Below are 22204 nucleotides of genomic sequence, written 5' to 3' on the forward strand. Positions count from 1 at the left end.
ACCCGGAGCGGTTTGTTCCCGAGAATGGGGCCAATTATGGTGCGAGAAGCGTCCATCATTCCATCCCTTTCTCTGCTTCGTGCAACAACTAAACCCGCAAAGTTGGAAAAGTTCCACTGCAATGGTGCACAGACACGAGCAAAACACACTTTCTGGGAACGGCGCGCAACACAGCGACCGTTTCCGGAACGGAGCAACTCTTAACATTATCCATCCCCCCCCCTCTCGAGGGTATTGCGGGCGTCCGCGCACAATCTTCGCAAGAATTGGTGTCCGATTAACAAGAACGAAGCCCCACCCGCCCATAATTGTACGGGAGGCGCCACGTATTTGAAATCGAATTTTCCACCACAATGCGGCGAAGTAACAGCGTGTGTGTGATCGACGAAATGAAAAGGAAGTACCGAATCATCATCTTCAACTTTAAATCTTTTCAGTTTTTATTTGCTTTCTGCTCTCTGCTGTCAGACAGAAGAATCGAATCTACCTAACCCCTAGATCTATGTGTAATCTTTTTACGCCAATAATGTTATTAATTGGTACGATAATAAAAATAGTATAATATATATATATATATATATATATATATATATATATATATATATATATATATATATATAATATTGTGTTTTTTCTTTAATAATCTGGTAATTAGTAGTAATAGTAGTAGTACTGGTGGTAGTGATGATGGTGCTGCTTCTGCTGCCAGCAATGGCACCATAAATGCAAAAGGACCGCACACTATCATATTCACTACCACCTTGCCTAGATTTAACCTGTTTTACGTGTGTAATTATGCGCATTCCTGCTAAAAGTTTGATTGCTTTCCTTCATGTGCTCTCCATTCATCATACTGTACAAACGTTAAAGCCAACAACGAAAATTATCTACAATAATACCATAATTTAGACACGCTCTTCCTCTTCCGCTATCACACGCTCTCGCTCGCGCACACTCTCTCTTCCCTATCAACACCGAAAACAAAAGAACAAACGCACAGCACTACTGGTTTAAAGTTTGATTCAGACTCGTGTGTTTTAGACCATCATTGTTTAGTGGATCGTTTACTGCCCATTATGTTGTCGTCGCCCATATGTTTCCACTTTTTTTTTCCTTTCGCTACTATCGTTTTTGTTTTTTTGTCAACACGAAAGGGCTATTCATAATTAGAGATTTTCCTTCATTTGTTTTTCCTCTTTCCTAGCTGCTTTTGCACTTTGCATTTTCCTTTTTGATTTTTGCATTTTTCTCTAGCTTCCATTTCAGTGGATCAACAAAGTGTTTATATTTTTCCGCTGTATTTTCATCCCCCCCTCTCTGCGACTACTCTGGGAACTCTTCCGCGGCCGGAAATTGTGACCGGAAAGCAACAACTAAACATTAACTAAACTAAACTGCCAAAAACACACACACAATGTATCTACAATCTGCTAAGGGGAGGGCCCTTACAAACGTAACTAAATGTAACTAAATACGGTGAGCCTTTACCAGCGCTACCACCTTCTGTACAATTTGCCTCACACGACCCACAGTAGCTGTGTGTGTGTGTGTGTTGATTCTGATTAGCTTATTTGTGTGTAAAATCTATTTGCAATAATTGCTAGTGTAATAAATACGCCTACCAGCTGGTATATCCTAGTGTTGGAGTTTTAGTAACACCATTCTTAAAATTCAAGCACTACTAAACAAACAAATACAATTTGCTCTAGGACAACACATAGAGAGAGTGGGGGAGTTGTTGGGTTGGTTGATTCGGTTGGTTCGGTTTGGCTAAGAAGGATTAAGTGTTTACGCTTCCTAGCTCTGCTGCGCATACGTCGTGTGGGAGACTAATAAACGCACAATTACTATACTGAAATACTGATTCTGGTGGTTGTTTTAACACTATACGAGACGTTTCTTTGTCTCTCTCTCCTGCTCTCCTTTCTCTCTCTCTCTCTGTCTGATTATTATGATGTGAATATTGTTGTTGTTATTCCGCTCATTACTACTACTTCGCCCTAACAATGGGTGTGCAAAGTAGTGGATAGAAGCAGTGGGAACGGGTGGAATGGAAGTGCAAATAATTTACTAACATAGTGCGAATTGAGAAAACTGCCCGAGTGTTTAAAGTATGTGTGTGTGTGTTTGTGTAAAGCTATCGGAAGGGATGTAAAACGAACACCGAAAAAACGGTGATTTGTGTATCATTCGACAGGATCCTCCCTTATTATCTCTCTCTAGATCTCTTCTATTAGCTATTGTGCCTCCCCAGGGGAATTTACCCAAAAAATAGGTGCACCACCTTTTTTTCTACATAAAAAATAGCCCAACAAACAAGCACACACAACCAAACAAAAAAACAACACATTGCTAAATAGGGGCTACATAGGGGGAAAAGGAGGGACACTACCACTCGCTACACTGTGGCCGGTGGCAGGACATTATCCTTTGCCGGCGCTTAAGGAACCGCTTTAGCACGTACATCCAGCGGGAGGATGAAGCGGACGAACAGGACGACGATACGCCGGCCGCCGGCTGCTGTGGCGCAAAGGAGCCACCCTGAAGATGAAGCCGTTTGCGCCACCGATCGCCGAGCGTTGGTTTGACCATTTTACTGCACTGTAGCTTAGCGGCAGCCGGCCCACACGTGACGGGATGTAGCGCGTAGTAGTAAGGATGCACGTTGGCACCTTTCCACACCCAGCCGGGTAAGTATCGGCCAGTAGATTCGCCAGGAGGCACACGATTGGTGCCTACTTTTCTACTACGAATCACGATGCGGCCACCATCTTCACCATCGTCGTCATCGTCGTCGTCATCATCATCATCGTCACCGTCCGGAACGTACAAGTCGTCTCCGTCCTCAACGTCATCGTCGAGCAGCTACGCGTTGGAGTAGAGATGCTCGTCCATGGGCCGGAAGCGGACCCGCTGCCGGTAGTGGTACTCCTTCAGGTAGGATTTGAGCGACTTCGGTAGCGTCAGCTCGTTGATGCCATCGTACGTCGTGTTGCTCACAATCACCGCCCGGCAGAGCTGCTGCAGGCTGAAGCTAAAGTTCCGGTTCAGCGGGAACGTAAGCATTGGCTCGAAAAACATCACACAGGACGGGTCCTTGTAGTGCTCCAGCAGCCCCGTCACCGTCGACGCCGTAAACACGCCCGGATCGCGAGAGTCAAAGCTAAACAAAGAGTGAGCGAGATAGAGCAAATGGTACACAATTAATATCATCGCAACGCATTCTACCACTTCCCCACACAAACTTACCTAAACTTGTGATTAAACTGCTCTATCCGAGCGTGCAGCGACCGGTTGTACTTGCGGAAGGAGACGGAAAACAGAAACTCCTCCTGGGCGGAGTCGCGCAACAGGAACGTACCCTCCGGTTTGCCCTCGAGCAGCCGCTCCGCCTCGTACCGGTCCATCTTGCCCCAGTAGAAGCTGCAGCTGGTAATCTTCTGCAGGTCCGGCACGAGACAGTGGATAAAGTCGACCTGCGAGTGGATGCGCAGCCGGCCGAACCCGGACCGGGCAACGCAAACGCCCGCCGCTGCCGCCGCCGCCGCCGCATCCAGGGGCTGGATCAGCTTGTTCGCCATCAGCAGACCGCGCTGGACCAGGTCGCGCGAGTAGATGAACGCGATCGGATGGTTGGCGGCAGGCCCGGACGCAATCGTGCCGCCCGACATGAGCCGGCGCGGATGGAAGTTAGGCGGTGCGTCCACGCCTTCGCGGATTTCCAGCTCGCGCTGAATGCGCGCCCGCTCGTCACAGTCCTCCACCGAGAAGTCGTCGCTGCGGAAAGGAAAGCAAATAAGGGGGAAAACAGTTAAAACAGCAGTTTGGCAACATGCATACTACTGAAACTAAATGGAAAGGAATCACACGCGCATCATAAACCATGATGCTCTCGGAACGATTGTGTGAGAAGCAACAACCATCACACACTCGAGCTAAGAGCCACCACCACCGAGGGGATAGCAGCTTCCGATAATCAATTATCCTTCCGCTTTTAAAAACTAAAACACATCCTTCGCAGAACGTTACAGCTACCTCAAGTGCAGCTAATGTTCGTTCACACTTCATTAACCGTGCGCTGGGATGAAAATGGAAGCAATTACTGGAGGGCATATGGTACTAGCTATCTGGATGTGCGCTAGATACGCACACAGCACGCACTTCCACTTCGATACGAATCGATTAAAATGGAATGTGTATGTGCGCTCAGGTGAGTTGAGCTACTTGAGAGCCTGCACTGGACCGATTTAGTGGAAAATGGCAGATTCTTAGAAGCGCCGCTGGCTCCCACCACCATACGAGGGTGTGGATCCGATAACGTACCTGGTAAGATCAAACAGGACGGGCGAGTCCGCCAGCAGTATCACATCGTTCGCGGGCGGATGGCCTGCACCGAGCGGAAGCGTACCGAACAGTGCGGCCGGGCCTGCTGCAGCAGCGGCTGCCGCTCCGGGCGCTCCTGCCGCCACCGCCGGAGCATGGTGTGCGGGCTGGAAGAAGAACGTTGGATGATGGTCGGCCACCAGGGCAGCGGCCATCGCGTGATGATGATGATGGTGGTGGTGATTGTTGTTGCTGTTGCTGCTACTACTGCCATTGTTGGGCAGCATCGGGATCGATTCTGGGCCGGCGAGCGATATCAGTGGCTGACCCGCCGATGTGCCGGCACTGCCCGCAGCACGCAGTGAGCTTAGCATATGGAGATTAAGCGGCACCAGTCCCGATCCTTGTATTGCTTCCTCGAGCCATTCGACGGATTCGTTCGGGCGGGGCGCTGCCACACCGGAAGGACCCGCGGCCGCAGCTGCGGCTGATGGTGGTACGGGCGAGGAGGGTGGCGGTGGCGATTCACTCACCTTCCGGTAGGCGGTACACACGCACGTATCATCCTGTTTTGGGGGAGGGGGAGAGCAAGGAATCAGATAAGACGTTAGGAAAGTTCAAAGCCACACACGTGGCAGTTGTGTTCGCACGAAGCCGCCTTTCTTTTCTGAGACAAATCACGCCACACACAAGACACCAACGCATCACACACTCACCTTATCCGATTCACCTTTCAACAGTTTTGCCGAAGCGATCAGTGTGCTTCCGCGAAGCGATGGGCCTGCTACGCCCGCTAGAACACTGCCACTGCCACCGGCCGTTGCGTCCGAGGACATTGCTGTATTGGTAGACACCACACTGCCACCGTTTGCTGCTTTGGTCGACTGCTTGTGGGCCGCAGCTGCTGCCGTTCCCGTGTTCGATCCGCCACTGCCGCCACCGCCGCCGGATGACTTTAGCGAGAAGGGCCAGTTGGACTTTTTCGCTTTGGCGCTAGGGGTTGCATTTTTCGCACCGTTGCGGTGCTGCTTCTGCCCGCTGCCCGGTATCCAGGAGATGCGGGAACGCTGCTGCTGCTGCTGTTGCTCCGGAGAGTTGCAACCGTCCGCCGTCGGTGAACAACAGCTTCCGGCGCGCGCGTTAGACGAGCGCGATCGACGGCCCGCGAAGGACAGTGAACCGAACAGGGTGGACGCGGTGGAAGACGCTGACTTCCGGCTGTTGCCGTTGCTGGCGCAACACGACACCGAGGAAGCACAGGGCGGTATGTTTGCCGTCGCCTTCGACGCACTACCGACCGTGACCGTGGCTACTGGCGAACTGTCACTGGCCGTGTTTGCTGAACCCGCCGAGACCACGCTGGTCGGTGTTGTTGGTGCTGCTGCTGTCTGGTTCGAGGAATTGTCGTCCACCGTCGCTTCGCCGGGCCGTTGCTCCGCATCCTTCGCAGAGCTGCCGTTGTTGTTGCTGGTTGCCGCCACCGTAGAGCCACCGACGGTAGCAGCAGATGGAGATGCCACCGCAGATGATCCTGCTGTGAAAGGAACGGAGAGAGAGAGCAGAAGAGAGAGATTATTAGATGCACGGCAACAGAGGGAGAGAGAGAGAGAGATGGAAGGCTAAATATAGAGATATTTAAGAGAGTGAGAATACATCCAACGGCGGCGAGAGAACAGGACGAAACACGCAAATTCCACACGCACACAAACCGTTCCAGCGTGCTAGAGAGAGACGGCTGAATGCGAGAGCGGGAGCGATGGTGCGAGAGCGAAACTGATTCGTCGGGAGTCTTATATTAACTTGGCAAGCACTTCCAGGAAGCATTTCCCTTCGTTCGGTGCGTTCAAGCAAACAGCTCTCTCTAAGCCTTCGCTTATATCCCCCGGAACAAAAACTCATCACACGCTTCTCGCTCCGGCAGATCCCTTCTTCTTGCTGCCTGTCGGCCACCGGTAGCTTTGTGTCTTGCCCGTGTCCTTGCCCCATCCCGCCGGGACATCAGAAAAAGGGAAGGTAAAAAAAACAAAGGATTGCAGGACACGATGTTCGTCCCCTATCAGCTGGAGATGCCGAGAAGGATAACAAACCCAGCAGAAGAAGAAGCACACGTGTGATCGACGTTGTCCGACATTGGGAAGGAGGGTTGTGTTACACATCTCATTTAGTCATGTGTCAAAGCGTCCAGACGACCAACAGAATTCTTTGGAAGAGGTTTACAGACAGTAGCTTCAACCCAATTTAAGAAAAAAGGGTACACGATGAATAACAATGTTCCATTAAAACGTATTCCCAAAACCCCAGGTGAGACCCCGCTGTGTTTCACCTTATGTATGTAAAAAAAAGGGAAATTTTCTACAAAATTACCAGCCCCCACACACTCCTCTCTTGTGCGTTCCTGCATAGTATGATCGCGCGCCCAGCCGACTTTTTGGAAATCGTTTTGCTCCGCTGCGCAAACAATGTCGCCACGTTCGGGCATCGTCTCTAAACGAAGAAATCCTTTTTGCAGTACAGCCGTGGGAAAACCGGCCACTTCCTGCAGGAAGGCATTGAGTTCGAAAATATGCCTTTCCTAGAATTGGAAGCAACAACAAAAAACAGCGAGCAGCTATGGGCGCGCAAAAATTAAACCCGCAACACAATCAACCAACTGCTCCATGTTGGTCCTCACACAAAAGCGCGTCCGTGTACGCGCCAAAATGCAAATCTCGTTCCGCAATTTTGTCTTTCGAAAGCTGCCCTTCGAACCACGGAGAATAATAGAGTACACAAAAAAAACTAAATTAACCACAACAAAGACCGAGAGCAGCGGCAATGATGGCAGCGCAGGCGGAAGTACTTTTCCGAAACACATTCCGGGAAGGTAAGTCCATTGTAACTTTTAGGAATAAAGCAATTCGGGCTAACAAAACCGAGCGATGTAAAAATTTAGTTAGCAAACCTTTTCGCAAATGGAAAGGTTCTAAAACTTTCCTTCCACCCATGCCACGGGGACCACCCATTCCCAGGTACTCTGGAATGGTGGAACCTAAATCCGAACAGGAAGAGTAGGCACAGGAATCCATTTGCGAATCGGTTAACCGCATGCCCGGACGGAAACGATAACATGTCCAAACAAGGCCACAGGCACAAGCAGCATTCGGATAAACATAAATCCCACGGCAGCGGGGGCAGTTAGAGGACCCTGCTAACGTCACCGACCGAAAATCCAATTCCAATAACCGTATCTCGTGTACTTCTCGGGGGTTTATCTACGTGGAATCCACACAAACCACACAAAAACTGGAAAGGGTACAACACGATGTCTTCTGCTGCTGTCACTCATTCAACCACATACAAACACACACACGCTTACGCGTTATACAGCGTGCGTGTACACAAAATAAAAGGATAAACCATACAGCCAGCAGCAGCAGTTCACAAACCGAACAGAGAATACGGGGAAATAAAACTAATCTGCCGGCAAACAATTGCCACGAAACGATCTCCTCCTTTTCCTCGTATTGGGAAGTCGCTTTGGCTCTATCTGTGTCTCTCTTTCGTCCAATTTGATGATAGAGACAGAAGATAACAAGGATACTGCTCTTTATGTGGACTTCTTCTTGCCTGTGTCCAGTGGGCACTTTGGCCTTTCCGGCATCACATCGAAGCGATTCTTCGGGTTCAGGACCTGGACGTTCCCCATCCTTCACTATCATTCGTACCACAGTATAGACATTGCACTTCTTACACACAGTTTACCAAAGTACAAAATTCAATTTACCTAGAATGGACGACAAGCGTACGCGTACGCGCGTGTGTGTGCGTCTGAGTCTTCAGTGGACTATTCCATCGCTTACTAAAGATCCCAATCCTTCGTTAGCATGTTCCTTATTTACATGTTTACAGCGGCTCCTGTCATCCCGTGCCTGCTCCGATGCCGGGGGAATGGTAGCCGTCACTGGGGATAATTCATCTGTCCCTTCATTAGAAGGTGTCCTTGCAGAGGTTGAATTCTCGTCATCGTCATCATCAGACTCCTAACAACCATGACCTTCTTCCAATGCGAGGATTTACCAGGTTTCCTTCCGTGAAAGGGATTTCAATGTAAACACACCATCATCACCAGCAGCGTGTCGTGTCCTCCCCCTTCTCCACACTGGGTATACACAATCAACGAAGCCGTCCCCCACCATTTCAGTCCTGGTTAACTGATGGTCCCTTTTGATCCAGCTCAGATGTCCAACTGCACGGGCAAGGACACACACACACACACACACATACACCAGGCCACTAGGTTGGATTTTGGATTTGGAACACCCACACCATTGGCCAAAAATGTCATCCTTCCGTGAAGTGCACGCGGCATAAATTTACATCAAAAAGCGCCGGGCTACGCAGAAATGCTAAGGGTCATTCTCACCACACATACCTTTGCACCAACCCAGCACATACACACACACCCCGCAGGGCAACTGATTCACAGCTGCGTCCTCGTCTTCTCCTCGTCCTTCTCTTCACACCATTTCACTTCAAAAAGGGAAAATCGAACACCGAGAAACACGTTACAACAAGTAGAGCACGAGCAGGAATAGTTCCTTGCAGGAGAGAGGAGGAGCTCGATGACGTAGTCTGCTGCCTGCTTCGATGCCGCGCACGACAAACTTTCGCAGGCTTATCTTGCACACCAGGCTGTGAGTTGTGGATGGGCAGCTGCAAACATATGCATATGTTCCCGTTTGTCGCGAGCTAATGCCCGCGAGACTCCCCCGTGTAATCTCCGCGAATCTTCGCTTCTGGGTCTTCTTAATGGACGATGTGTTCGTACAACTACCGCTCTGCCAACGCTTGATGTCATGCCGTTGTGCTCCAGTTGTGCTCGAATTGAACCTCAAACTAGGTCTTCTCGATGTCTCTGCAACCCTACTTCTTACTACCCCGTATGTACGATGCCCTCAAACTCCCGGATCTGAAGATGACATCAAGCATTTCATTCTCGTACAGTCGGCCCTCACTTCACCCTCCCCCCATCCATCACACCCAGCGCATTCAATGTGTGCACAAAGTGTGTGCTGGAAATCATTGCCCCCTGGCGAAGGGGCAAGGGCGCTTTCAGGGTGGGCCCGCAAACACACACACACAGATCATTATGCCAGCATGCCCGGCAAAATTGGAAACAAATGCGATAATGCGAACGGCGAGACAAATTATGGCACCGTACGCCCGCCCGCCAGTAAGGTTACGACCGAGGCGAGCGATTGTGCACGAAGGGGCACTTATTTTTTAATTTAATTGTCTCCTGAACTTCGTCTCATGCGCCTGCGGTTACGATGGCAAGAGTTTAAAGGTTGCGGATTACGCGGAGCGGAGGCGAGATAAGTGAATTTATGGTCCTACCGAAAAAAGAAAATGGGTGGAGGACCGTGTGGAAGACGAGAGAGACCAGTCCTGGAGGGATGTCGCACAATTGGAGGTTTTTGGATGAGATTAATCAAAAGCTGTAAACCGTATAACATATTACAAAGTAGCAGAGTCAGCAATCAATATTCAAGATGTAACAGGAACGCTTGATTTATGTTGTTGCTACTCGGCGCATCGTTGTACATTGTGGTTGTTGTTGTGGTTTTGGTATTCTAAACATCCGGAACAGATCCGGACATCAAAACTCTCCCTTTCACGAGTGCTTACGTCAATAGGTTTTTTTGTTTAGTACCTTGCTGAGGAATTTGTCACATCAAGGTTAGTCGCTGCGGGACTAATACACGAACAAATCACAACAACTAACGAAAATATTATACGCGAAAGCGACTGTTAAGACATCAGATAGCTATCCAAAACAAGTTCCAAATATCCAGCTTCAATCCACAGATTCAACGTCGTTTTGTTTTACGCTCAACAAGCTCCAAGCCACCTCCAACAAAGGCGACAAAGAAACATTAATCTATTTAAGGCAACAAAATAATGACACCACCAACATCGAATTCCGCACATCTGGGGAGTTGGAGAGCAGACTCTTTCAAGCGTCACAGAGAGACGTGCCATAGTCCACCAAGCTCGTAACACCGAACCAGCGAAATTAGCAGCTTTTCAAACCGTAGGCCATTAAGAAACGCTTTAGAAAGAAGGTAGAAACAAGGAAACAAACGCTTGAAAGCACATCGTTATCAACGGAGGAGATGATGTCTTGCAAAGTCAAAACGTAACGACCCGTCCCGGGCTCTTCCGAAGATGTAACGCAATTAAAACGCTCAATTTCTCAACCAGCTGTATCATTTAACTCGAAGTGACCTCTCTAGACAGTGTCTGCTCTTCCAGAAAGTGTCACCAGCAGCAGCCGACAGTTTCGAATCAATTCACTTGCACAGGCCACTATTGCACTGCGTGCGAAACGATCACTTTATAGCAATCACGGCGGCCCGAGAATCCGGAGTGGTTGTTTGCATTACACCGAAGCGAAAGTAAACAAACTTAGTTCGTGATGTACCCATCACGGGGGGTTCTTCCAAGCGGACGCCTCTTTACACGTTCATTCAAATCCTCTTCTACGAACGCTAACTCATTCTCATTTCACCTTGCAACGTGCAACGGCCCAGCCGCCCCGTCGGCAACAGCGTAAATCAAACAGATTTGTAAACTAAAGCAATCGCTTTCAGCGAAACAGTGGGCCGCCCACCACACACCTTGCACATCCCCCCTTTTGTTCAGCTCTCTGAGGTCGTAGGCTGCTTTTAATCAATGCCATACACATATTTTGACAGAGATTTCCGAGGATCGGGGAGAATAGCGCAGCAAGATGGAAGAAAATTGCGCGATAGCGCACAAAATTAAGATGAAAAGAACTGCTTCTTTCACGGAAACTAATGCTTTTCCTTTTGATGCTCCGGTGAGAACCGAGCACAAAACCATCACGAGTTCTGGTCTCACTGACTCAGGGCACAACAAGGAAGTGCTGTGTTAGTAGTTCCAGGCAATTGTGAACTGAGCAAAGTAACAACAGAACAATGTTTGAAATCCGACGAACTTCAAACCAACAAAATACGATAAACTTTGCCAGCCAATTGTTGTTTTAGAGACCTCCGGATGGGGTATCGTGCTCCCACTACAAAAACTTCTAGTGCGATTTATCTAAACAAATATTATGGTAAGATGACTCACATTCTCCCTGTTCGGTTGGCATTACAAGGAGCAATTCTACTCTAAAACCAAACATCAGTGGGGGGTGAGGGATCACATTCCACAGAGGAGAGTTTTCCGGTCGCAACTCCTTCCACGAATACCTAACACGACGCAAGAGAGATGGTCGGATCTTCTAAAACTATTCCAATTAGGCACAACTTTTAGCTACTACAAGCGGTACATAATCCATTTCTGGGAATGGGTTTGCTAAGGTTGGCGCTGCGCTGATTTACAGGAATATCGACATCACCTGCAAACCTCTGAATAATTCTTGCACATTCATGTGCCTTCTTGGGCTGCCCTAAATACAGGGATGCGTGCCATATGCGGGCTTTAAATGCGAGGGCCCAACAATATCATGAATCACCAAGCACCTTGGTTGTGTCATGAAATCCTACGGGAAGGTAAGTTCCACACTTCAACAGAAACGCTAAATACCCAATGACTCACTTACGCTAACCCTGTTGGTATGTTGACTGTGCGTAATCGAGTCTTTTAATACTTCCCCGCTTCGCTATGAATAATATCGCAGATTAGAGTGAAAGTGTACTTAACTCCAACAAACTCCAACAACAAAGTCAGTGACATCGCCATCATCGGAGGGGACCGACCCGGCCCGTATTACTCGCGAAACATTCCAGCAACAATTAAATGCGCCAAAACGTTCCCACCATTCAATTCTCAACACCAATTAAGATGACCAATAATCCCGCCGTCTTGGGCACATGTGGTCTGTGGAGACGAAACCGGAGATGACGCCCTCGGAAATAGAGCTCCACACTGCGCTACCCCCCAGACGAAGACGAAAGCGAATGGAATTAGAACCCGTTTGTGGTGAGATCAACCCTGGGTTCCTTGTTTGTTTTTTTTTTTCGTAACATTCAGCTGACTCGACTCCGAGTGCGATGTTCTAGTTCTTTGACACGCGAGATACCCAAAACTCCCTCCGAGAGGGAAAGTTTAATAGCAATTGATACGGGCCCGCTTAATAAAGCCATCGTAAATAAGGCTATGTCGGATAATTGGCTTAATAACAGAAGGGCAAATGTCATCCAATGTAATCAATGATTACATCATTGGCTGGATTGTTCTTGATAAGATACCGTAACAGAGCGAAATGATCAATTACCAACGCAATATCGATGGGGTTTTTTGCATCATCACTCTTCTGTCGAAATGCTGTACGAACCTGTTGGGGATGATGATGTTGATTGACAGTCCTGGAAGGGCCAGAATATCTTGAGGAATCGTTTATGCGCCATCGCGCATCGGAGACTACTTTTGCGCACTTGTCTGTATACAATGTCTCGATATTCTTCAACAACTTCTTCACAAATTAAACACAAAACTCGCTCAACACACTGGCTGTAAAGCCGGCACAGCACACGCGACCCGATCGTGGATTGGGTACTCTTCCAAAGCGCAACTGTCACCCTGCACCGCCGTAGAAGAACTGCATTAATTCGGCGAGCAATCTACACTGATATTGTACCGCACACCACACGCAAACAACGAACCGCGAGACGTTGGTGTGCGGCCACAGCGTGGTGACGCATGCTGAGAGAACGAACCAAGAACACAACCCCGGGGGAGGTAGGTTTGCCCTCATCATCCGAAACCTATCCCAACCTCTCTCTCTCTTTCTCTCTCTCTCCCCATGCACCGCTCATCAAAAGGGATGATCCGAACCTGATCGTACACGCTCGGGAGTCTGCCGCGGACGTGCCGCACCAGTAGTCGATTCGTATTAGGCGTCACACACCACACACGCGGCCAATAAAGAGAAAGAGGGAGAGAAGATGAAGCATCAACAAAAAAAAACGGCACCGAAACTCTCATACAACCTCTTCCCTCACCCCCCCTAGGGGCACGAATCGCTGAATCGTAAAATCGCGCCCCTTTCTTCCCCGACACAGAATCACAACACGACCCCCCGCGTGTGTGTTACCCCCGCCTGGAAGAAATGAGAGTCTCGGCGTTGGAGATGCGCGTTTGATTCGACGTTGACAGACGCTTGCGGGTTGGTCTCTCGCGCTCTCTCTCTCTCTCTCTCTCTCTCTCTCTCTCTCTCTCTCTCTCTCTGTATGTCACTCGGTACGTCCAGAAGAATAACAGACGCAGCAGGGACGCAACGGAGGTTAGGTAGGTTTATCAGCATTTGGGGTTACCGTCGCCACCACCGCCACAAGATCAGCAGTCCCCTGCCAAGATGTGCGCACTTGCCGCGACCCAAGCCGCACGCGCATAACGAATTCCATTCATTTGCAGCAGGCGACGAAAGTCAAGAGCCGTGCGCATGAGCACGTACGATCCTGTTCTGATTCCGAAAAGCCGACCTACAGAGAGAGAGAAGGAGAGACCTTTGCTCAGCTGCACTTTGTTTACATTACACCACGATGGGTCCCCGCCGTCCAATCTATAGTCTTGCACACGGGGCTCAATCTGTCGCTCAAGCCGCTTACGGTTCGGCGAATGGCGAAACTGTTAATACTGTTGCCCCGTCTCAGATTCCAATAAACATAAATTTATAAACAACAGGCAAGCGGACCCGTCCTCTAATACACAATAACTTCCGCTCTAATCTAATTCGCGCTAATGGCAAGCGGCGAACAGGAACGAACAGGCATATAGGGCGCAGGGACACAGACCCTCCCCTTCGCCTCCTTCCCAAGCGATTGCTAATCTCTCACGCGATTATTACCGCGCTGGGAGCGGTATCCTTATCGCACCGGGCAGAAACCCAATCGTGCTGTGTGCTAAATCTTCTTCCTCGGTGCTGCTCTGCCCTGTTTCCCTCCGAAACGGAAGTTCACAGAAGTCGCCTTCCTGACTACTCTTGCCCTCCTGTCCTCCAGAGGATCAGATGATGACATCTTCCCACCCGATGGGCGAGAAATGATGCAATAATGGAGCCAAGTTAGCAAGAATTGCACACCCGTGAAGTTGGCGACTGTTTGGCAATACCGCCGAACATTCTGGACCGTAACGGTGTCTGACATTTTGCGAACACGGACAGGACGCCAACATTCCAGTGAACTGCTCCTTATACAGGGGTTGGAGTGGGCGGAGAGAAGGGGGATAGGGGAGGGTGACATCCCAAACCTAACCAAGACTTCCAAACAATTATTCTTGGGGTGGATCCGCATACTGCAAAAAGTACCGAGATGACATTGAAACATGATCGGAATCGCAATTTTCTGTACGATAACGGTAACGTATGTTCCGAATTTCTGAGGAAAAACAGAAAACACCCCAATTCCCTGGAAGGCATGGACGTGATAATTTAAGTTTTGGCGACACCCCGCATAGTGTACCTGTGAGGTAGTTCCTGATTGATTGGGTTTCCCCGTCAATTACAATTTCGACCTGATACAGGTGTCACTTTACTATCTTTCAACTTCTACTTTTTTTAACTGACTCATGCTGTAAGCTGATGTTATCGCACGTGGTTTTCCTTCTCGAAATAGAATTATTGTGTAATTGGGCGCTTGCACAGGGGTTGACAACAACCTCGCACAGTCTATTTTAAACCCCAAAAAGAAAACCTAATACTGGTGAGTTGTCGGAAGATCTCCCATTACTCAACGTTTATACAAACATTAAAACATTTGCCAACCAAACAGAAAACGCATAACAGCGTCCTGTGTACAGAGAGCAAGAGAGAGAGAGAGAGAGAGAGAGAGAGAGAGAGAGAGAGAGAGAGAGAGAGAGAGAGAGAGAGAGAGAGAGAGAGAGATAGAACAATGCTCCACACCGTAGTCACTACTTTCTTATCTATTCCTACTATACTACGGGGCTTATCGCATTCCAACACTGCGTAGACCCACACTCCACATTACTCACTATTATCGGCACGACAAATAATGATAAACACGTTTCCTGTCCGGCACCAGCTAGCAAACAAAGAAGCAGAAGAAGAAGAAGAAGAAGAAGAAGAAGACATATCGTCGTGCCTACGACCGGCGGGCAGAGAATCCCCATCATAGTAGCTCCCTAGATTCATTCATAAAAACTTTGCTCAACTCTCGCCAAGTGAATGAAAGATCCCCCCGCTGTAACACAGTATGGAAATACACACACGGCGAAGAAGTGGGGGAGAAAATACACTTCTAACGCTCACAAGACGCACTTCACCGAAGGAGAGAGAGTGGGGGTAGCCCGGTCCGAAACGCCGCTCATCAAGCGAGATTCCTTAAGTGGGCGGAAGAACGGTGATAAGAAAGTGAAAAAGTAGTACACACACACTTGAGCAATACAACACACACTTTAGGTAAACGGAGCGAAACGGAAACGATTTAAGCAATTGTGGCATGATTTCTTGAGAACGGACAACTGAAGAACACACGCACCGAGCGGTGACTTTCTCTCAAACATTCTGTCCCCTTTGCAATGACATCTTCTGGGTGACGACGGGGATGCTGGTGCTGGAGAGTACACAGTGCTCTTTGGGATGGTTTCTGATGGAGGGAGGCGGGGGATTAATTTATGAGTTTCTTCCCCCCACCCAATTATCATATTGAACGGTTTAATTCAATCAGATGGACGATTTTCTTTACTTCCCATAACGAAATTGTTGTGTTCGACACGCTTTAACTAACAACTTGTAGGAGCAGGGAGGGTTGTAGGAACGTTCCCAAGAGCAGTCAATTTACTGTAGACTATTGGGAACAAAAGTAGAACGCGGGATTTATTTCTCTAAAGTGGAGAGACAACAATTCAATTCAAGAATTTACGAATTCGCTCCACAGAGTGCCAAGACAACTGTGTGTCAGATAAGTGGAGTAATCCTGCAATAGCAAAGATTGTGTTGGCAATGCTCGAAAAAGACGCTGCACGAAAACATCAATTCCTTGAAGTATCGCTCAGCAAGTCGTTTCCCTTCGATTAAAAGCAATGGGAATGATCCAAATAATGAGTTATTGAGACTCCTGTCAAATGAGGCTGCGAGACGACGAACGCTGTAGATCACCTTCTGAGCAATTGCTCTTACTATTCTAGTAGTTAGAGCATGGATTTAGCTCACCAGTACTTCTGCAATTACGAACATGTTAAAACATATTTTTACTTTTGAATTTAGTACCCAATTCGCACAATTCAGCATCAATTTTTGCTAAAATAAAAACCTAACAAACCTATTTACATTCCTAATTATAATCCCTTCAACAACCCATTACCTAATCCAACGCACCGCAAACTTTATCCCCAGGCTTTAGGGAGGAATTTAAAATCCGACACCTTACAATTATTCCCGGTACTGTCTCCTTGACCTTATTGGCCAGCAATGCAAACCCCACCCGACACCGAATGTGACAGCAACACAACAAACACATATTGCACCGTTAGTCGCGGTGACGATAAAGAAGCAAACACCCGTTAGCTATGCGGAGCAGGAATTGAAAGCCGAAACCCACCCCGCTATCCAGGGACTCATGTACGGGAACTGGACGTAACAAGCAACAGCAAGAACAAACATATGGAACATGCCCGAAGTGGAAAGAGGGATAGCAAAGAACCCAACAAAGGGCGTGTGTAACATCAGGTGACGCGAAATAAGGGGAGAATGTGGAGTATTTGTACCCGTGTTGCTGATAGCGCAACACCTTCCTGGAATTGACTCACATTGCTGGCCAGTTCCGGGGAAGACCTGAGGCGACACCGCAAACCCACACAGCAACTCACCCGCCAACGGGAGACACCTTCGGAGGATTCCCATTTTAGGTCCAAGTGAAGGTGGAGATGGCCCGCTTACACACTTCCAGGAACTTCTCCACATCCCATCAGCGAGTGCCACACGAGCGGAGAGAACCCGAGTGCCAAGCGAGAAGGATCGCTCGAACCGTCTGAAACTCCCCCGACATGGGAAAAATATCACTTTCGCCCCCCCAGGCACCTATCGAAATGTTGGTCCGCAGAGTTCGACGAACAGAACAGACGTCAATTTCATTCTCCGGCGGAGATCGTTGGGTAAGATGCCACCGACAAGCCCATCATAACAAAATGTGTTAAGCCGCGTGGAAAAACAGTTTCACCGGAACAGCTTGAGATAAGCAAAAACCCGCCCACCCTGACTGTGGTGTGTCAAAAGAGAGAGAGAGAGAGAGCACGTTGGTGGAGATCTTAATAACAGGAACAGAGATGCGTCATTCTACATCACGCGCTGGAACCTTCGCTTCGCCAACAAGCGCCTCACAACTTGGGAGAATTTTGCAAACCTGCCCCACATGCTTTGTACCTTCTTCCCAGAGCTCCGGTGTTCTAAGAAACGGTAGTAATCGCCAGGGCTCCCACCTCTGTGTGTCATCTTGCCTTCATCGCTTCGGTATCTCGGTGAGAAAGCAGGTTGGGAAGTATTAATAATGCAGCTGGAAAATCAAACAACACACACCTCTCACCATCCACAGAGCAGTCACCTCCCCCCTGGGGAACCCGTTGGCTACCCGAACAGATGATTCAGACAGCAAACACTTCACACTACTGAACGCGGTGCTGGTGGATATAAGGCGCTCGAGAGAGCGTTCTTTCGCTTTTTTCCTCCTTTTTCTTGTGAGCTACTTACATCCTGCCCACCCACTTACACAGCCCAAAACTCCCCGCTCTTGGGCGGGCAAAAACAAACACAGATGATATTGCCATTCGCGTGAAACATTGCAGCTATTCCGAGCGCAAGGCTATCAAACGGTTTTGCGGATGGAGCGGAGCGCTCTTAGCTGAAAAAACAACTTCGCTCCTCTCTTTCCACAAACAACACACCATTGAGGTAACCTAATGGAGGGAAAACGTCACAGCATCCCTTCTAGTTGCATGGACGGGGAATTTTCTCGTCGACCAAGATGGAGCCTTGCATCACTGTGATGGCATCGCAACGCGTTCAATCGCAAGAGCTTTTCCCCGAACGCTCCGCTCCGTTGCAGCATTGCACTGCACACCCGGTTGGAATAGAGGGGAAGAAGAAAAGCACATCCACATCCAGCGGAGCACCGAAATACGAAGAACACCGCCCGCGGAGATTCGCCGGAAACGCTTGGGATGGAAAATTTCTTTCCCAGGCTGCACTGAAGATCAAAGACAATGTGTAGCGCGATTCACCCCACGAGACGAGATCACTGCCGTCGTCGGTAGTAGTGGAAGCAAAACGCTGGAACCTGACGGCGTAATTGAATTCACAATTTTCGCCGCTCCCAGAGCACAATCAGAGCGTGAGCGAGCACTTCCGGAAAATTTTCAACGCCATTCGCGTGCCTACACACACACATACAATCTCATAAAAAGCTTTGTCCGGCTGCAACCTCACCCCTGGTGCGATGAAAAAAGATACTACAACATGCCATCATCGTCCATCATCATCCAGCTCTTTGCATACTCCGTGTCCAGGATGCGCTGGAAACGTTTGCCGGAAGGAGAACGAAATGTTTTATGAATATCCACCGTTGTTTTCGCTTCCAACACACCGAGAGATCAGCTCAAGCGATACAAAGATGATAAACAAACATCGTAGATGCACGAAGCGAGAGGTAGGAAAGAAAGGTGTAATATTGCTGATATTTGCTGTTGCCTTCAATCGCTCTTAACTATTAACGAGACATGGCGGCGCTCTCACTTCAAAGACTGTTCTGTGAGAACCGACCCGAACCGTTCTGTGGGGGGTCGATCGTTAGTTATATCCTTGTTTACCTTCGCTGTCAGTGTTTCTGGGAATGGCCAACTCTCTTCCTTGATGCAAAACCAGTGCGCGCAGGGATTGTGAAAATTCCTTTGCCGGCGGAAATGTAAAAAACATTGGACATGGACGGAACGGTTTCTGATTGGAGGACGGCGGCAGTGGATTAGTAGCGGGAAAAAGCAATTTGCTCTTCCAATAAATTTGCATCCTCTATTCCCGGTATAGCTCTCTCGCAAGCTGGATCTTTTGTTACGTAGAAATAAAAAGCTCGTTAAAAAGTTTAATCCCACCAACAGTAATTTACATCCTGAAGCTTTTTTGACCCAAATAGTTATTCTCAGGGATATCTCACTCAACCTTCAACGCATAATGTTCACACGAATTTGAACTCTAAATCGAGATGCCTATTGCTATGAGCGATCGTAGGCAATATAAGGCAAAACACAACCACGACCAGAGCCCGGTTCTACATTCCTGATGCAGATCTAACCCGCCAATGGTGTTGCATTGCACTGACAACTTGACCGGCCCCCCACCATACGAGAACCCATAAATGGTCGCACGAGACCAGAAACCTGTATCGGACGCACGCTCCTGCTGCGCTTTGCCGTGAGAAGTACCGAAGAGAGCGCGCGCTCGCGTAAGTCACTATTAAAAGGCGCACATGCCCATTACAAAATAGCTTCCCACGATCCCAGGGGCTCCCACCACCCAACCTACCTCCAGTGCTGTCCGGCAGCTCGGTTGAAATCTGATCATTCGATTGGGAGGGTGAAGTCACCGTCGACGATTCTGGCACATTTTCGCCACCGCTCGCTGCTGCTGCTACTGCAGTTACCATCGCCGCCGGTTGGTTCGTTGTGTTGAGTATCTTCTCCTCCACCTCGCCGGCATTGCCATTGTACACGGCGGCCGTCGTTCCGTTCGTGGCGGATGGACCACCGCCAACGGCACCGGTATGTTGCAGCCCACCGACCGACGCATTCGCGGCCATTGCCATCGCGCAGCAGGTCGGACATTCGCCAACACTGTACGGATGTTCGCCGGACGCTTCCGTCACGTTGTTGTTGCTGGTGCGCTGTCCACTCGCGGTGCTGCTGCTGCTGCTGCTGCTACTACTACTGTCCAGCTTTAGCCCCTCGAGCTTGTCCTTCAGATCGATATCGATGTCCATAAACAGTGGAGCAACGGGTGTCGTCGTTCCCACCGCAGCAGAAGAAGATCCACCGAGCGGGTGTGGCGCGGCGTTGCTGTCGTGCGGGCGAACCAGCGCCCCACTGGCAGCACCGACCATGCCGGCGGCAGCGATCCACTGCGGTTGCTGCTGCCTCCAGTCGACTGTGGTGTTGTTAGCTACCGCCGCCACCGCATCGATCGGCAAGTCGGAGGGGATTCCAACTCCCGCAGCAGGAAGATGATGATGCAGATGGTGCAGATGCATCAGATGATGATGGTGGTGCAGATGGTGATGGTGATGGTGGTGATGGTGCAGGTGCCGCAACCGATGCAACAAATGGCTGATGGTGGCAGGGTCGTGACCTCCGATCATGAACGAGAGTCCTGCTGCTGGCGTTGCTGACGGGACACTTGGGCTGGTGTTGGCGGGCAGATTGGAAGACATTGTGGGCAATGTCGCTGTCGGTGCTGCTGCTGCTACTACTGTCGTTCCCTGTGGCTGCTCGTTGTTGTTCAACCGATTGTCGATCGTTTCGGCGGCGGCGGTTACTCCGTTGGAACTACAACTACATCTCACCGTCACTGTGTCGGTGGCGGCGGCTGTTTCTGTTTCTGTCGTGCTAAAATTACCATTCTCAACGCAGGCACAGCAGTCTCGCCGCGAAAGTGAACTGCTGTCTGTCGCTGTAACGTCTCTCGCTGCTCTTTCAACACCTTCTTCACTCGTTGTCGTCGGGCTTTCGGTCGTTGGTGTGACATCCTCCACCATCTCCGTACTGGTGCTGCCGCCGCCGGCATTCGGTTCCATTTTCAGCATGCAAATCGTAATGGTAACGGAGCTTTTCGTACTGTCCTCCTCCTCCTGCTCCTGTTTCGACGTATTGCACTCAGCAGCAAGTCCCACGCGTTCCGCGTCACGTTCAGCTACGCTCAGCGACGACTCACTCGCGACATCGGGCACAACCACAACAACAACCGCACCACCGCCGTTCACCGGGCGCCCCGCCGTCCGCTGGTCAGGTGCTGCGACCACTGCTGCCGATTCCGAGCTGTCACACGGTTCCTTTCGCCGTTGATTCGCCTTCTGCTGCTGCTTCCGTTGCTTCTGGTGCTGCTGCTGCTCTCGCTGGAGGCGGCTGTGTTTGCCCCCCATGGAGTGTCCGATCCGATCGTTCGACTACGACTTGCGATGTCTACGGCAAGCTACCCGCGCCACTATCGTACGCACTCGGCATGGCAGACGGAGGCGTGTGCGTGCGTGCTCGGCGCGTCTTTAGCTCGCGAGCGCGCGCGTTTCTATTTTTCCCGCTTGCCCTTGGCTCCGCGGCGCTGGCTGTAGTCTGCTGCTACTGCGCAGTCGCACTTTCTACGTACTACGCAGGAAGGGGGTTGTTGTGTTAGTGGCGATGTTTCCTATGCGGCGTGCGGTAAATTCAACCAGAAAAGTAGCGCACCTCCCGTTTCCTTCCTGCCTGGGATGGTTTGGTGCGGTAATGTTTGGTTCCTGGAAGAGATTAAAAACGTTTATTAGATTTCGTTCGAAACTCATTTGCGTGCGTGGGGGAGGAAGGACACGGTGCGCTTGCCCGTTATCGTCGTGATTGCGTGGCCTGTGCGGGACACAGTCCGAGGAGGCGGTGGCAGAAGTTCAAGGTCAACGAAATAAAAATCACCGAATCATTAAGTTTAGAGCTTCCTTTTCTCAGCGAATTATTGTAAACATTCTTGGAAGTGAATCAAATGCTCAAACACGGTAAAGCCTAAAACGAATTTCTGAGATAATTCGATACTAAATCAAATACCCAACAGCAATCTAGGGCGACCTTTAACATGCTTATCGTTATCTTAGAAACGAAAAAGACGCCACCGTCCATTTATCCTTGGCCAACT

At 49.5% G+C, this 22204-nt stretch overlaps 1 protein-coding gene across 2 annotated transcripts; it reads right to left on the minus strand.

The window, feature by feature from the left end:
- Positions 1–1127: 1127 nt before the first annotated feature.
- Positions 1128–21914, minus strand: LOC1269453 (mucin-5AC). Of its 2 annotated transcripts, none has more exons than XM_061653844.1 (5): positions 19859–21914; positions 5040–5857; positions 4324–4889; positions 3250–3777; positions 1128–3163 (listed from the first exon to the last, which is right to left on the minus strand). In XM_061653844.1, the coding sequence occupies exons 1-5, from the start codon at positions 21465–21467 to the stop codon at positions 2866–2868; spliced, it is 3819 nt and encodes a 1272-aa protein (XP_061509828.1). In that variant the 5' UTR covers positions 21468–21914; the 3' UTR covers positions 1128–2865. The 2 variants fall into 2 exon arrangements, with proteins under 2 accessions (XP_061509828.1, XP_061509829.1); XM_061653845.1 differs by lacking the exon at positions 19859–21914 and adding an exon at positions 12668–15980.
- Positions 21915–22204: the final 290 nt, after the last annotated feature.

The sequence above is a fragment of the Anopheles gambiae genome, chromosome 3 (genome assembly GCF_943734735.2).
Source record: "Anopheles gambiae chromosome 3, idAnoGambNW_F1_1, whole genome shotgun sequence".
NCBI lineage: Eukaryota > Metazoa > Arthropoda > Insecta > Diptera > Culicidae > Anopheles > Anopheles gambiae.

Excerpts from the sequence above, each read along its gene's own strand:
- LOC1269453 (XM_061653844.1), bottom strand. The coding sequence starts at position 21,467 with ATGGGGGGCAAACACAGCCGCCTCCAGCGAGAGCAGCAGCAGCACCAG. Across the intron at positions 5,858-19,858 it reads GCTGCCGGACAGCACTGGAG|CAGGATCATCTGCGGTGGCA; the intron begins GTAGGTTGGGTG and ends TTCCTTTCACAG. Across the intron at positions 4,890-5,039 it reads TGAAAGGTGAATCGGATAAG|GATGATACGTGCGTGTGTAC; the intron begins GTGAGTGTGTGA and ends CCCCCAAAACAG.